At 36.6% G+C, this 17,501-nt stretch overlaps 1 protein-coding gene across 2 annotated transcripts; it reads right to left on the bottom strand.

The window, feature by feature from the left end:
* Positions 1–52: 52 nt before the first annotated feature.
* On the bottom strand, positions 53–17,452 carry Cals (calsyntenin 1). Of its 2 annotated transcripts, XR_013080595.1 has the most exons (5): positions 16,911–17,452; positions 13,687–13,966; positions 10,341–11,152; positions 8,028–9,724; positions 53–7,285 (listed from the first exon to the last, which is right to left on the bottom strand). XR_013080595.1 is itself a non-coding variant. In XM_076776469.1 (4 exons), the coding sequence occupies exons 1-4, from the start codon at positions 17,029–17,031 to the stop codon at positions 8,085–8,087; spliced, it is 2,853 nt and encodes a 950-aa protein (XP_076632584.1). In that variant the 5' UTR covers positions 17,032–17,452; the 3' UTR covers positions 53–8,084. The 2 variants fall into 2 exon arrangements, 1 of the variants encoding a protein (XP_076632584.1); XM_076776469.1 differs by having other exon boundaries at positions 53–9,724.
* Between the last annotated feature and the right edge of the window lie 49 nt (positions 17,453–17,501).

Genomic DNA, 17,501 nt, shown 5'->3' with positions numbered 1-17,501 from the left:
AAAGATACGATGAAAGAACGTGCCCTAACGGTGCTTAGAATCAGTTTCGAAGTATTTTTCGAATGTACATCTTTATTAAACAAATACAGTTGACGTCTTAATGTTATTTATAATATGTCGTTATAGATATAGTATTTCACTTTCCTAGCCTGTGCAGCGTGTGTATATGCGTCTCTGTGTGTGTCTCTGTATGTAAGTCGTGTGTACAGTCTATTGCTAACATTTCTCTCGTCGAACGACTCTTCAATTTGCTGATTAACAATTGTTGTAATTTGACGATTTCTGTGCGCCGAGCAACTCAGTGTGTCGATTAAAATTATAAACAGACTCTCCATTTGCCATAACTCCGCGTCGTTTAGCGTACAGATAGTATCCTTTATTCATATATAATTAAATCCCTTAATCTCTACTATTAATTATTATTATTAATTAATCTTATTAGTTAACACACAATCTGCAATGGGAGGGAATTTTAGTCGGCCTGTATTATATACTTCACTAGCCTAAGCTAGTCTCGGGTCTGATCATTTCATTCGTCACCGTTAAGATTGCTTACTTTCGTTTCAGCTTCATTTTTTAGTAGAATCATTCCGATTAAACGTCTACAAATTTCTCTTAATTTTTCCTTTTCTTCGGCATATACAAGTGGCTCAGAAAATTATTACCTATTTATTAATAAACTCCATATTCCTTTGGAAATAAGAGCGATACAGGCATCGATTATTAGTTTAAATGTTGTACAATTGGAAAATAAGAAATTAGTCTAAAATTTTTAAATTAAATGATACAATCGAAACCTATTCACGAATAAATTTAGAATTCTACTTTGTTTGGAAATGAGTGGAGAAACATTTTATTGTATTTAAAAATAACTAATTAATAATTAACTTTCTGAAATATTTGCAACTACACATATATTTAAAAAAGAAATCAATTTATTGATTTTTATTACTATCTTTACCAAAACATGTGCTTTACACTTATAATTAATTGAATAATAAAAATAATGTATTTTATTATTGAAAAATTCATTGTAATCACGGTTTATGCAAAATTACGTATCAAAATGGTTAATGGAATTCCAAAAATAAATGTAAATACAAGAAATATTATAATTTCAATAAAATCTTAATTGTAACGTTTCATAATTGGATTGTATATCGAATAAAATTGTTTTTAAAAAAATAAACTAAAATCGGAATGGGATTCTTTTGGTACGAATTATATGAAATAATTACGCTTCACGGAGCTCTGAAAAGTTAGTTTTGTATGTTTTGGAAGGAAAAAACTATTAAAGATACCTTTCGCGAGCCATTAAATTAAAGATTTCTTTTTCAAATATATTTTTTTAAGGTTGAAAAACCACATGTTGCAAACTGTTATTTTCGTTCGTTAAGGATACACATTACTATCCTTTCAGCCAGTTAAGAGCGCGAAACTCATGTTTTAAAAGAAAAATTATTAAAAATATTGCAAATCCATCGAACGAATCCACTTTTAATTTTGTGACCCACTTGTATGCGTATATCTTATTTTTGTTTACAAGATGCGTGCGTCCAAGTGTTAAAAAAAAAATTAGGATCAAACGTTCCAGGCAGGAAAAGGGATGCACGGTCGCCATTTACGATCGCGACCAATAATAGTCCGTAAAAATGAAAATATTCTGCGGGACTATTTTTAGGCGAACGGTACAGTGTAAATGTCGAACAGTATGGTATTATTTATTTATATACGTAAACAAACATACACGAATACACGTGCATATGTGTACGTACGCTAGCTGCCTACAAAATACAATAGTTACATTACAAATTCATACCGTATCATCTCTTTCCCGTTCTCTTTTCTCTTTTTTTTTTTCTTTTATATCATCATTTGCAAACAGCTTAGATATATTTTTTTTGTATGTATAATATATATTAATAATAGTATAATCTAGTTGGTTTTTCTTCTGCGTAGTTCTTTCCCTTTCCGTTAATTAATAATTAAGTACATCTTTAGAGCAAGTGTTTAATAAACACCACGTTTAGGTTTGCGGTGGTGCCGTTTACTCGAGATTATCGTCGAAAAACGAGTCCTTCCGATTACATCTTCATCCAAACGATTCGTTAGACCGTGTGACAAAAGAATGCTTCCGTCTCCGTAATACTAATCTCGACTTCCCCGCGAACTTCATACAAGACCATTTAAATCGATCGATTCGAGTATTTTCGAAACTATTCGCGACAGCGAACAAATATTTTCGGTGAAAATTCAACGATCTCGAGGTGTCCACGCAATCCCCAACCAACTTCTTCCTACGTGGACGTCCAGAGTTCACGACGAAGATCAACTTTATTCTCTCGATCCCCGATGCACCATTCAAGTGGTGGTACGGCAAACACGGATTAATCTCAAAGATAATTCGATTCTAATATCGTCGACAGCGTCATTATAGAATATTAAAATTAAAATGTCTTCCGAACCGATGACTTTTCGCCATACCGACTCGAATGGTGCATCGAGAAATACATGATTTCGTTCGAAACGAAGGTCAACTTTGTTCTCTCGATCCCCGATGCACCATTCGAGTGGTGGTACAGCAAACACGGATTAATCTCGAAGATAATTCGATTCTAATATCGTCGACAGCGCCATTATAGAATATTAAAATTAAAATGTCTTCCGAACCGATGACTTTTCGCCATACCGACTCGAATGGTGCATCGAGAAACACATGATTTCGTTTGAAACGAAATTTGACCTTCGCGTGACCTCCAGGCGTCCACGTAGGAAAGAGTTGGTTGCACCGGATCACGTGGGCCCCGGAAATCACGCAACTTTCACCCGAAACGTTTGTCGCTATCGTCAACAGTTCGAAAGATACTCGAGCGGACCGATTCGAACGTGCCATCCTGTATTATTTATTCCATACTCCGCGCTAAATGCTCCGGAAAGCCAGCGTTATTTTTTTTTCTTTTTTTTTTTTTTGTGCAGTTTTTACATTTTATACTTATGCCGTGTGTAAAAGACTCAAGGATTTTTTGGGCGCCGTTGTGCGATCGAAGAGGAAATACATCGATCGAAGTTCGCGAACTGGATGATTTTTTTTTTTTTTGCTTATGCTTTTAACGGAATAAATCGCACGCGCGCGCGTGTCTGTGTATGTGTGTGTGTGTCTGTGTATTGTATATATATATGTATATATATATATATATGTGGTTACTCCTAGAAAAAGATTGGAACCATTCTTTTCATGTAGGATCGTTTCCCCGAGCGTTCTACTGTACAGAAGTAAAATGCATTCAACGTTGGGTAGATTTTTATCTGAATTAACACGTTGACTGTCCTGGTGGTCACCGGTGACCGGTGGATTAAACTATCAAGGTTTTAACACTATTTCTATCTTTTTCTCTTTTTTACGCATACCTCACGTCCGTTTCTCCTCGCATTGCATTTCGATTTTCAACGTCGCGTTATCGGGGAGAAACGATTAAATAGTTTCCAAGCCTGAACGTTGAAAGATACCCCTCGACGGAAATAGTGTTAATACTTGTAAACCGTTGAGGGAACAACCAAATTTTGTCGATCGTGGAATATCTCTGTAAAATTGTGCAATCAACGTGTTAAGTTTCGCGTTTTATTTCCTTTTAACGATAACCAACCGAAAGGTGAACCGAAAATCGAACATTTGCAAATGCGCATACATGTGTGTCGCATGTGTGCGCGGACGAAAAAAAAAAAAAAAAAATTAACAGAAAAATCGGAAACAAACGGCAAATGGCTTTACGCTCCACTGTAGCGAGTTTGTCTTTTACTTTTTCGAACATCCCGAGCGAAGTTTGTTCATCGATGACGAGCTTAAGAAACAAATGGATCGAAGAACGAGGACGAAAATGTATGCCGCGATTACGGCAATCAATAAGATGATGGGTGGGCTATGTGAGGAGCTCTCGCGAAATGTTTTTCAAACTTCCGACAAATCTCTTATAAAAATGATATGATATGCTCGTTGGAAAAATAAATTGTCCATATAGTTTCTATGAATATAGATATTCCGTACACAAACTTTCAGTACTAAATATTCGACCGGTCGGTACAACTCTAAATACAGAAATACATACATAAGATCCTTTCATTACTTCGTAGCGAGTATGAATGCGCAGTCACGAGATCATTTCGCCACAATTGCTATACTCTCTGGCGTCAGAGCTGGTCAAAACGTAACCTAATTAATCATCCGACGTTCTGATTAATCGTAAAATCATGCTATTATTAAATAATCGGTAATCATTAAAATAAACAATCACGCGGTAAAAAGTAAAGCGACAATCATTACTTTCAATAATAATAATAATAATAATAACAATGTGAATATTTCTTTTGGAAAATAAATATTTATTAATTATTATTATTATTATTATTACTACGATTTACTTTGATATGCAAGTGTTTCATTTTTTTTTCTTTTCTTTTCGTTTTTTAAACATTCACGTTTCAAACGTTTCGTTATTATTGACACGAGCTTGAAAATGGCGACGACAGTGCTGCGCGAAAGAGAAACTCTTCTCATTGGTCGGGCATCGTTTAAACCTCTATTCGATCGAAACAATAAATATGGCAACCGTGATGATCGTTCGTCACGCGATTAAAAATTACTAATTAATGATTACGGATTACAAATAATTTGCAAGATCGCTAGAATTACAATCACTGTGACCGATTACAGCAATGAAAGAAACGACCGCCGGTCAACTCTGCGGATAAATTTCTCGACCGACGATCAGTTTTTACGCCAAAGAAAGCCACGATCGGACCGTACAAGACCGTGGTCGACGAATCGTTATTATTTCAGTGCACATGTCTCTTAACACCTACGCGATTTATAACAGGTAATTGTTTAAAATACAACAACAGTAGAGCAGTTTGGTTCCGAGCGGCACGCCATTAACCATGCGAGATATTTATTACTGACGGAGAAATCAGTCCGAGTTTCGCTATTAAAATATAGAGTAGAATTTAACATACTAGTTGCATAAAGGCACATAAAAATCAGTTTCTCTATGTAAAAGAGCGATTGCACGATAATTAGTTTTAACAAAATAACAAACGATACCACCGAAGTCGATCGCTGCGCATTGTTTAGAAAAACAATCCTTTTTTTTTTTTATTATTATTATTCATTTTTTTTTTTTCTCTCCACGTGTTTTACCGGCTCCTCACCACAGAATAATGATCGGACACTGTATGTATATGCAAGTACACGGGAATCGTGTACTAACATACAGCCTTGTATACGCAAATAGATTTACATAGAAATCTATATGCATGCGCACACATGTATACGGATATTATACCGTATTTAATGGTGAAGCACAGAGTCGGTCAAATGTTATTCGAGAACATCGAATCCACAATTTCATTTTATAAACTTCCCCTGTTCACGTTTTATTACTAGTTTCGACGGTGAATTAGAATTAACGGATCTTCGGTGGATCCACCATTTTTGTTTGTTAATCGTCGATGGAAATTTTAGATTGATCAACCAGCTTTCTCTTTACGTTTCAATGGTAAATTAAAATTCATCAACGGACTTAACGAACCAATAATTTAACAATTTCCTCAAAGAGCTAGTTCACTAATGGAGCTGAAGCTTCTGCTCGTTATTCGGGAATAAAATTTACCCGACTCTGGTGAAGCACAGAGTCGGTCAAATGTTATTCGAGAACATCGAATCCACAATTTCATTTTATAAACTTCCCCTGTCCACGTTTTATTACTAGATTCGACGGTGAATTAGAATTAATGGATCTTCGGTGGATCCACCATTTTTGTTTGTTAATCGTCGATGGAAATTTTTGATTGATCAACCAGCTTTTCTTTACGTTTCAATGGTAAATTAAAATTCATTTACGAACCAATAATTTAACAATTTCCTCAGAAAGTTAGTTCACTAATGCTCACTAACGTTCACGAAGCTTTTGCTCGTTATTCGGGAATAAAATTTACCCGACTCTGGTGAAGCACTATCGTAAGATGCGCGGCAATGTCCTTACTAACGCCGACGAGTTTACAGATTTATTAGGAAGGAACATTGTGCAAATTATTACAGATTTCACTTAACGATAAAACGTAAAACTGGGCAAGTATCGTATCATAGCCTAGGTTCGACCCGATTCACGCGCTTTCCATAAAGACCAATTATGTAAATTAAGGAATTCGACCTTCGAGTCTTCAACGTAACGCAAGATTTCGATCCGATTTTGTTAAACGAAATATTAACGGAAAAACACTTGGGTAAACTACGAAACTTATTTCCCGAAGCATTTGCATTTAATAAAATACGTTAAGTTTAAGTCTAAAATAATTAAAAAGAGAACAAATTAATTATAGATAAAATATAATTTGTTTAAGTAGATTTAAAAATTCGCTCGAAGAAATGAGCTTTGTTCTGTGTTCTTTTTTTCTTTTTTTTTTTTATCAAAAATTTCATAAAACTACAACGCTTTAAAGTTCAAATAAAGATTTTTCTTTTGTTCGTCAAGTATAAAATAAAAAAAATAGAGAGCCTAACCTAGGCTTACGTTTCTCCAAATTTCGAACTGTTTTGCTTATGGTACCACTCAAGAGGGTGGTGAATCTCCTAATTTGCATAATTACTCGATAAAGAGATAATTTCTTCTTTTAGAAAAATCGTTTTCCTCGAATACGCAAAAGATACATTTATGAGATCAAACGTAGACTTAAGAATTCATTTTATATTTATAGAAGGAAGAATACGTCTTGAATAACCGTCATAGATCGCGATCTATCGGGCCGTCCTACCGTATAAACGAGAAATCCTGATTGACAATATATATATATATATATATATATACATACATATATATATATATATATAGAGTCAGCGTTAGAATTTGTAATACTAACGGTAGAATAGAAATAAATGGCGGAAAAGATAATTAAGAGTATAAAAAGAAAAAAGTTCCCCTGTCCTACTACTACTACTACTAATAATAATGAAAACAAGAGTAGTAATATTATTAATAATAATAATAATTAGTACTAATGAGTGAATATAAATTAATTGTTTACCAATATTTACCGAGAATATCCACGGTAAAACAAATGAATCCTTTTACGCGTTTTAAACTATTCGATAAAGCGTCCCGCACTCTTACAAATTTTGCTGGTCTTTTTAGAAGAGTACTAACTAATTGGTGCGTTAACGTTCTCACGGTTCCAATTTCATGTATTTGGGGACGGATACAACACGAACCTTTCGTAATGGTGGTGAATCGGTTGCCTGAAATCAAATACTCTAATCAAGACCCAAATAATACCAACAAACGAGAAACGAGGTTAGATTGACCTAAGAGTAATTGCGTTTTTTTCTTTTCTACTTGTACCATTTAACTGATTTCGTTTTAAAGGAAATTTATCGATTATCCCAATAAGTTCAGTTGCGAGCTTATTAAAAAAAAAAAAAAAATTAAAAACCTACAGGATTTCGTTAAAAAAACTACAAACGAAAATATCGAACGATGCACAGAAAAAAAACTTCGTTTCATTCATTTTTACGCATCGATGCGTTAAAAAAATTCAACTGTATTCTTTTTTTAAACTGCACAATTTCGATCAGGCTATTCAGTGCAATTGTTTAATCTCTAAGAAAAGGTATGGAGGTACTTATGCCCTAAATTTTGTAGATGCACGGATGCGTTAAATGCATCAAAGTAGCTTACCAAATAACTCTTGAACCATTAAGCCTAGAGCATAAGTAGCTCAATAATTATTAGAGATTGAAAAATCGTATCGATTAGTGGAACCAAACTCGTACAGTTCCAAGTTTCGTCTTTAAAACTGTAAATTTGGCTTGAAACGATCAAAATCTTCGCTCCGCTGAGTATGTGGAAGTTCTTGTTTTCCATGAAGAAATTCTTTCATTTGCACAAAAAAAAAAAGGAAAAAAAAAAAAGAAACACGCAATTATCTTCGGCGAAACCCAAACGGAAATGGAGGGAAGTGGTAAAGCAATGAGTTAGTACCCCGCTGAATTGCCGGCACGAAGAAAGGGGGGGATGAGAGCGCAAAGGAATAGTAATTTAAACGTCACGATGGTCCCACTCGAGGTCGTGGGGCGAGTTGTGGTGGCGATGCCGATTGTTCATCCGCTCGGGAGTGTTTTCATAATCGGAGCTGTCCAGATCGTCGTCCTCGGAGTCCGAGCTTCCGGAATCGTCGACGTCCTCGTCTCTCTGGTTAGGATGCTGGGAATCGTACTCCGTGAGCCTCTCCATCGGATTGACGATAATGGCCAGGGCGGAATCGTCCCAAGCCATTTCCGTCTCGGCAGCCAACTCGTCCCCGGCCGATCTCCGACGTTTCGCGGCGCCCCTGACTCTGGCTGCCCCGACGGTGGCCATTAAAAGCAGAAAACAGATGCAAGCTGCGGCCACGATAGTCACGGCGTGGCTGCCCCCCGCACCGTCGATGTTTTTACTTTCCCTCAGAACCGACGTCGAATATTCCGCGAGCAAATCCACGTGGTGGGGGGACAATTGAGCGTGGCCTGGTATCGGGTCTAGAATTCTGGCTACCGGCGGCTCGTCGGGGGTCGAGTGCGGCAGAGAGGTAGTTTTCTCTTTAGGATGTATAACCGCGAGCGTCTGAACGTATTCGTTGCTGGCGAATCGGCCACTGAGCTCCGAGCAGGTCAGCTTGAACACTCGGTCCAGGTAGTAAGCCGGCTTGCGATTGGTGTACATGATCAGACGAATCAGCTGTTGGTAGTTGTAGGGTGTGTCAGCGCCGGATAGGACCACGCCGTCGCGATCGACGCGCGCAGCGATCGAATGGATTCTGCGTAGAGCGTCACCGGGCAGACCCAGGCTCTCGTGATCGGGGTTCAGGCTCGGGTACACGCTTACTGCGCACGCATCGAGCCTGGCGGCGGAACCGGCCGTGACGCGTGCGTCCGGGAACACCCGAACGCCCAGACGAAAATCTGCGTATTCCCTGGCCACGTATCCGGTGCCATTTACGGTTATTCCCGGTCGCGGAGGAGGTAGAACGGTCACGTAGGACTGAACTGTAGGCACCGGTAGCGGATTATTCTCGCTACCCTCGCAGACGATCGTGGTTTCCAGCCGGAAGTTGCGTCTGCCAGGCGTGGGGAACCGCCTCGAGTTCGAGTAACCGATACGACGGAGGAGCGTCTCCACGTTGGTACGATTATCCCCGTCGATTCGTACTTCCGTTAGGTCGGAATTGGTAAGAAGCTGAGTTCCTGGTTGCAAAAGGTCCATCGACGGCACGCGGATCCCTTCCTGGCAACGACGCAAACAAGACAGAACGTCCGGTTTCTCGTTTCGACCAACCAGGACCGAGAGGCCAGCTAAATAGCCCCGGAAATGGTGTTTCGTTTTGTTATCGGAACCCTGCCAGCAGGCACCGATCACCAGAGTCGTGTTCACGCCTTTGGCAGGGTGCAGAGGCCAATCGTCTATCACTTCTGGGTTCTTCTCGTCCGTGCGCCATTCCTCTCCGTCGACTAACAGCGTCACGCGTGGAAAGTCCACTTGGACGGCGTAGTGGTGCCATTTGTCGTCGCAAGCTTGAACGAGTTTCCAACGCCACTCCGCGGGTCGAAATATGTTCGGATCGCCCTCCGAGAAGTCGCGTCTGAGCAGTAAAATCAGCCTGCAGTTCCTAATGAACAGGGCGTAATGGTGTCTATTCATTTCTGGAAACCAAACAGATTAGTCATTTAGTAACATCGTTAACGATAAGCAAATTTATGTATTTTACTATATCTATTTGTGTGTAAAATATGTAACTAACGAAACGGACACAGCCTATCCGATTAAACTACTATACAACAAATTGTACGTAATAGTTGTATGCATGCACAGATTTGGCTCTGATTAATTAGTAATCCATTCAATTTATTATGTTTGTACAGGTTCAAGTTTTATCTCTCATACTAATCATGGTATCTCAGTATTTATAATTTTTTATAATAATATTCCTATCATCCTTGCGTGCTTCGCTTTGATCTACAATGCCAGTATAGAAAGCTACCTTCTAAAGCAGTTGTCTTCAAACAAAGTAAACAAAAACTTGAGTTCCCATAAATTCATAAATAGTTTGCAACGAATGTTTCCGAGGGCAACGATGATGCTCTCTTATATTAAATTAATGAAACTGACATTTGCATGTTTTCTCGGTAATAAAATTGCGTTGAATTTAAAACTTTCCAAAAGTACAGAACTTTTATCGACTCTCGGAAAGCTCGTCTGGCGACCATCGAATCGTTAAAACCAAAATTAAATAGGAACCGATCGACAACAGAGACTTACTATGATCGTCGGCAGCGCATAAAATGTGTTCTTTAACGTGCGGGTCCTGTCTGGGACGCGGTCGGTGTTTCACCCACACTCCAATAGTGAACTTCTGCGCCAGAGTATGCTCGAGTACGTCGCTGGGTATAATGGCGGCGGAGTCTACGCCGTCGAATTCGAAGATCTCGTCGGCTTCTCTGCCCTCGTCCCGGGACAAAGACGCTGTCCAGAAAGTTGTAGGCCCGGGAGTCGGTAACAAATCGACGCTGTCGCGGGAAGCACCACACAATTTGCGTTGGCTTCGCACGCCGTACGTGTCGCGGTCGCAACCTTTGCCTATGTGGTCCGTGGCGAGTGTCAAGGTGGCTCTGACGTTACGCAAAATGCAGGGAGCATCGCAAAGATCCAACTTCGCCGAAGGGAGCAACGGCTGGGAACCCACGCCAGCCGCGTAGTCCACTCTTTCCGGGATTCCCCTCCAACCAGGCGCGCACACGCGGTTCACCTTTACGGTCACCATCGCCGGAGCAGACTGTTTCATGCCGCAATCGTACGCTACGACGCTCAGTATGTAATTGTGGGAACGTTCGTAGTCCAATGGTTCCGTGTTACGTATGGCTCCCTCGTTGTCGATGATGAACGGCTGATCGGCCGTCAGGATCTCGTATTTGCATACATCGCCGAATTTTGGCGTACAGTCTCTGTCTGATGCTTCCACGCGGACTACTTCCTCGTACAGACGACCTTCGTCCACCGTGCTGACGTAGGCCGGTTGGAGAAATTGGGGCGCGTACTCGTTCACATCCACCACGGTTATGTGCACCGTAGCACTAAAATGAAATTAACAGTCTTCTTATTTTAATGAAATATTCAGGAACTTTAACGGCGACAAAGTTTCCTGCTAGTTATTATATGATAATTTACTGATGGAAACATTTTAAGGGTGACTCTACGAGACAAAGATAAGACAAAAATCTAGAGTCATTTTGAGGAGAACCTCTAAGATTTCTTTATTAGAATACTCCGTTACTTTTGAAAGTACTTTCAAAGATTTATTTAAACAGCGATTATGTAGGGAAAGATAATGTGGCGTTACCTCCCATGCTCGCCACCAGAGGGGTCACGCTCTCACAAGCACTCAACCGACCCCTCGGTTGCTATATATACAATCCTCGACTGATTTCTCAATATCCTGTCGTCCAAGGCATGGCCTGTTAGGAAGCCTTACTTGGTTGAGTCCACTATAGCAGCCCGGACGAAAAATTACACCTCCTCTGGTGGCGAGCATTGGGAGACGACGCCATAATGAGATAAAAATTTGAGAAAAACTAAGATTTCCTTGTTAAAAAACATTTTTCTCTAACTTTTCTCCGAAATTCTATTTAAAATAATAGACACTACTTAGATAATCCTAGAATGCAATTTTATTATTCGTTATTTTCACTTAACCCGGCATACTCTTGGAGAGAAGATTATTCGCGTATCATAAGTAGTTTTCTAAGTTATTTTTAATTTACTTAACTTTCACATTCTTTCAATAATAATTGATAATATAACATGTCTTTCGTACATATTGATAGACTTGTGAAAGCATATACAGGGTGTTCGGCCACCCCTGGGAAAAATTTTAATAGAGGATTCTAGAGGCCAAAATAAGAGACTTCGTTAAAAAGTTATTAAAAATTTCAAATCGTTCTGGAAAAATTATTTTCGGTTGCGAGGGTCATGTACAATCATTTTTGGTGAATACACATACTTCCGAAATCCTACTCAGTTTCGAGAAAAAAATTCCTTTACGAAAATATAATTTCTAGCCAGAAATGTCTGCCCGAATTTTCATGCGAATCTTTAAAACGTCATAACTTCTGAACGGATTGGACGATTTTGATGTTTAAAAAAGCAAACTATGCATATTTTGGTGGAGAATATGTACAAATCACAAAAATATTCGAAAAGTTGGTCCTTGACCACACAAAATCAGAAAAACCCCATAAAAATGGTCCAATCTTCAAACTGCCGTAACTCTTACAATTGTGAATATATTTCAATGAAACTTTTTCTGAAGTAGAGCTCATGGGTACCTACAAAAAAGTATTAGACAACTTTTCTGTACGGCGTCAATCAAAATTACTAAAAATGAAAAAGGAATTTTTAAGAAAAATCGACAGGGAGTAGGTGAAATTTTTCGGCGAAATTGAAAAGTTTCAAATCGTTCTAAAAAAATTATTTTTAGCTAGGGGAGTCAATTACACTCATTTTTGGTCAATAGACATACCCCCGAAATCTTATTCACTTTCGGGGAAAAAATTCGAGTAGGTGGACAAATTTTTTGGCAAAATTGAAAAGTTTCAAATCGTTCTAAAAAAATTATTTTCGGTTATGGAGGTCAATTACAATCATTTTTGGTGAATACACATACTTCCGAAATCCTACTCACTTTCGAGAAAAAAATTCAGTACGGTCGGAACTTTAAACGTTAATAACTTTTTAACGAAGCCTTCAATCAACAAATTGGTATTCTTGATTTTCGTCTTATTTTGGCCTCTAGAATCCCCCATTAAAATTTTTCCCAGGGGTGGCCGAACACCCTGTATATGCTTTCACGCTTTTTACGCCTTTCGTGTATATTGACAAACTTGTGAGAGCATATATGTATGTATACATATACGTCTTTTGATTGTATTAATAGACTTGTAAGGACACATATATACGCCCTTCGTAGTCAAAGGGTTAATTTTGGCCTGTAAAATCATTTCCTAGAATATTTACCATCAGCAGTGGATAAACTAAAGTTAGAGATGTATATTTCTATTTATATGTATTGATCATTTTAATATTAGCGTGTTCAATTAATTTCTTTCTCTTCGTTTCTGGAAATGGCAAAATCGTAATGTTACAAAATAATAAATATACGGTTTTATATACGTACGCATATTAATATTGTTTAAACAAATAAATACAAAATGGAGGATCGAGAAATAGGATATTTTATAAAAAAAAAAATACCTTACGGTTTGAATTTCTTTGAATTTGTTTGTTTAAATCGAATAATTTTTAAAGTATTAACTTATTAAATTTAAACTAATTTGGCAGGGCTAGAACGATTTCGAAGAGTATCGATATAATAATTCGTAAAATAGAAGAGAATTCCATAAGCAGTGAATATAAAAATTTATCAGATATTTTGTAAAGTATGTCACTGCAATTTTTATGTAAATAATGACTCTGTAACTCGAGATTCTTTATCTAACTTCGTGACCGTAATAAATTAATGTAATTATAAAAAAATATGTTGAAAGTTTTTAGTAATTAGATACTTGAGACATTTTTAAAGAAAGGAAAAAAGAAAATGTGTGATTCGTACTTTTCCGACAGTGCTCCATTGCAGCCAATCGCTTGAACATCGAACTTGTAGTTGCGCCGTTTTTCGCAGTTCAGAACACGCAGAGCTCTCAACTCCGCCATTCCTTTCTCTTTCAAAACGATCTCGAATGGTGCTTCGCCATGATGTTTATTTGCAATACGAAAAGAACAGACTTTGGCACCCAAAGCTCGTATCTGTGGCGTCACCTCCACCAGAGTTTCATTTTCTTTCACTAGACCGTGGTATCCACTTTCAAGACTATCCAAATCCAATCGTGGAACTAGAAACATACACAATATTGTTTAATGCAACAACGAACAAACATTATTTAATACAGTTTTCTAATACAGGAATCAAAATCTATTTTTCTAAATTTTATTTCGAAATTAGTTTCCTAGTTTTATCAATTTTGTTTAATGCAACAACGAACAAACATTATTTAATACAATTTTCTAATACGGGAGTCAAAATCCATTTTTCTAAATTTGAAATTTGAAATTAGTTTCCTAGTTTTATCATTTTTTCATTTTCCTAATTTTATCAATTTTGTTTAATGCAACAAACATTATTTAATACAATTTTCTAATACGGGAGTCAACATCTATTTTTCTAAATTTTATTTTGAAATTAGTTTCCTAGTTTTATCATTTTTTCACTTTCCTAGTTTTACCAATTTTGTTTAATGCAACAAACATTATTTAATACAGTTTTCTAATACAGGAATCAAGATCCATTTTTCTAAATTTTATTTTGAAATTAGTTTCCTAGTTTTATCATTTTTCACCGATAATATGATTCGCAATAATAATTGTCTCCACAATTATTCGCAACTTACAAATTAAACGCAAAATTTGCAAAAAAGCTGTTTTAAAAATTACAATTGACAATTATTTTTCAAGTTTAATCATTTATCTTTGATAACGTGATATTAAAAAATAACACAAAATCAACAACTATATCCAATCATTTGCGTCGAAATATGCATAAAACCGCGATAGAATAAATTAATGTTAATAACAAACGTGGTTTCTACATAAAATGTAATTTTTTTTGTCGTAATTTAATATTTCAAATATTTATAAAAATACAATTGAAAATTATTTTCCAAGTTTAATCCTTTTTCTTTGACATTAAAAAATAACACAAAATTAACAATTATTTCCAGTCATTTGCACCGAAATATGCATAAACCGCGATAGAATAAATTAATGTTAATAACAAACGTGGTTTCTACATAAAATGTAATTTTTGTTGTCGTAATTTAATATTTCCAATATTTATAAAAATATTTATTAAATGATTTATCGATACTTCGTTTACCTCGCCTGACTGCTCTTTAAATAAAATTTATCGTCTACTATAAACTTCTAAAAAAGAAATCTATTTTTTGTTACATTTTCTTGAAAAATATAAAAAACTTCAAACACGTTTTTCTATCATATTGTTTCAATTGATTTCCATGATACCTCAACATCTGCTTAACCTATTGGCACAAAATTTGGTCTACATCATCAGCACACATAGCATTATAGCCTGCGACTAAAATAAATTGTATGTCCTGTTTCTATAGTATTTTCTTAATCCGCGAAAGTGATAAAAAAAAAACATTTAAAAATTGATAATTAAACTTCAAAGTGTTACCATCTTCGTAACCATCGAGCTTTTATTTTTATTTTAATACCTGCTATAATCAAATTCATTCTAATTTAGAATCTATTTTTATTTTTCATTTCAAATGTGTAGAATAACACAAACCACAATACGACGTTGTTTTCGTTCGACTACGTTCTATAACACGCAAAATGACTTATTAATATTTTACTTTGAAAGAATTGTAAATATTTCACAAATATCAATAAACACATATGAAATATTTCGATAAAAAAAGTTGTATAGTTCCTTGCCAAAAAAATTATCAAAAAGGATCTAAAAATACGCGTTTTACGGTAGAATTGTACTGTGAGTGGTCCGTTAAAAATACGGCGATATCAAATATCTTTGCAAGCAATAACCTCGCGAGAATTCAAAACTTAATGTATTTTACCTTTTAAATTACACGATTTTTATATAAGCAATCGTTTTTCAATTTAAAATATAGCGTTCCTAGTTGATAACAATGAGTTACATACAACATTTCCTATTCTTACTTTAAAAAATTATACAAGTAATTAATGGTTTTTGTTGTGACAAATGTCATTTGTGTTTGAGCGAAAGAAATATAAATTTCGAAATTGAGTGTTATAATATGTTTAAAAAAACCACCATTGAGTATTGGAAACACTTTTCTCTGGAAATTTATTTTTTTTTTTTTTGTAACCTAATAACACAGTTTCACGATTAAAGGAATAATGTGACTATATAAAATTCGGAATAAACGTAAATTAACGATGGGATTCAATTTCGAAAAAAAAAAAATAATTTTCATTTTATTATTATTAAATCATTGTTTATCGTATAATACGATGCACACTCCAACTATATTTTGCAACGCTGCACCAATAAAAACAACATATCCGTTTGATCATTATTTTGCATAACAAACGCAGGTGATAATGATTAATTATAATACGATAACAGGGTCTTAATCAAAACCCGAACGAAAATGCGATTATTTGCATATAGACGATATACCTTATAAAATAAAGATTCATAACGATATCGTGTATCGATAATTATTGGTGCTCTTTAAACACGAAAATATATCAAAATATTATTATTTGTGATATAAATAATTTCAAACGATAAGACTGTTCGATTTTTAATAGCATACGTCCTATTAGACGATACTTAAATTATCTAATTTTAATCGAATCCGTTTCCGATGTCATCGAGTCCAATCCGATACAAATCTCTTTTGTTATCGACATAAAACGTGACTAATATGATAACAGATATCATAATAGATAATCTACACTTATATATAGCTTAAGTTTCTCAGTTGGATTTATGACACAATCGATTAGAGTGCATAAACAAGTATCGAAGGACCTATTGGGATTAGTCAATGAATTCGCCATAACAGTTTGGGTGACTGCAGGTGCTCGCGAAAGAACAATTGCATCTGCGAGTCACCCATTCGATAGTATAATGATATCCTGTCGAACGAATCGCGACTCGACGAAAGGAATGAAACAGACTCGCCGTGGGCGGTTTTTCAAGCCGAATAAAGGGTTTGTAAAAGGTTTAGATGAATGTAGGGCACGAGAAAAGAGAAATGAAATCACCTCCATGATTGTTGAAGGAACTCGGTGTCGACTCGAGGGCTGGGATGTTCGCGTGGGAGAGACCGAGGGTCAATCCGAAAAACACAGCACTGGCCGCCAGCATCTTCCTTGTTCCTCGCATCCAAGATACTCCTATTAATCGGTCCTCTGGCCAAACACTCGACGTTATCACTCGCTAGAACTCGCTTTTTAAAAGAGCATCGCCGTCTACTGTACGGACTCGCTTGCGACACCACTCACAATCGCGAAGTCAATATTTGAGCAGAATATCGATTCGCCTGAAAAACTAATAGCGATTCTCGCCGCCAGGCGGCGCGTTAATTCCGGGCCGCTTGGAAACCGAAAACAAATACAGATAAATACGAGAATTTCCAACGCTATTCGGCGTTCATAGGCTTTCGATTCACATAATGCACGCGCCGAGTTTTCTTTTAGCGCAGGAACCGAATTTCCAACGACAGAAACAGAACGAAAAGGTAAAGGAACTTATACAACCGAATAATTCTCGAGCTATCTGACGTTTGGCTTTTGCCCGCCAGGGGCGCTCGTTTTCCCTTAACTTTACGTTATACGTAGATATGTAACCAGCGA

Source organism: Colletes latitarsis, chromosome 11, assembly GCF_051014445.1.
Source record: "Colletes latitarsis isolate SP2378_abdomen chromosome 11, iyColLati1, whole genome shotgun sequence".
In the NCBI taxonomy this organism is placed as follows: domain Eukaryota; kingdom Metazoa; phylum Arthropoda; class Insecta; order Hymenoptera; family Colletidae; genus Colletes; species Colletes latitarsis.
Note: the sequence above shows the minus strand (reverse complement) of the source record. Positions and strands in the feature narration are given on the sequence as shown.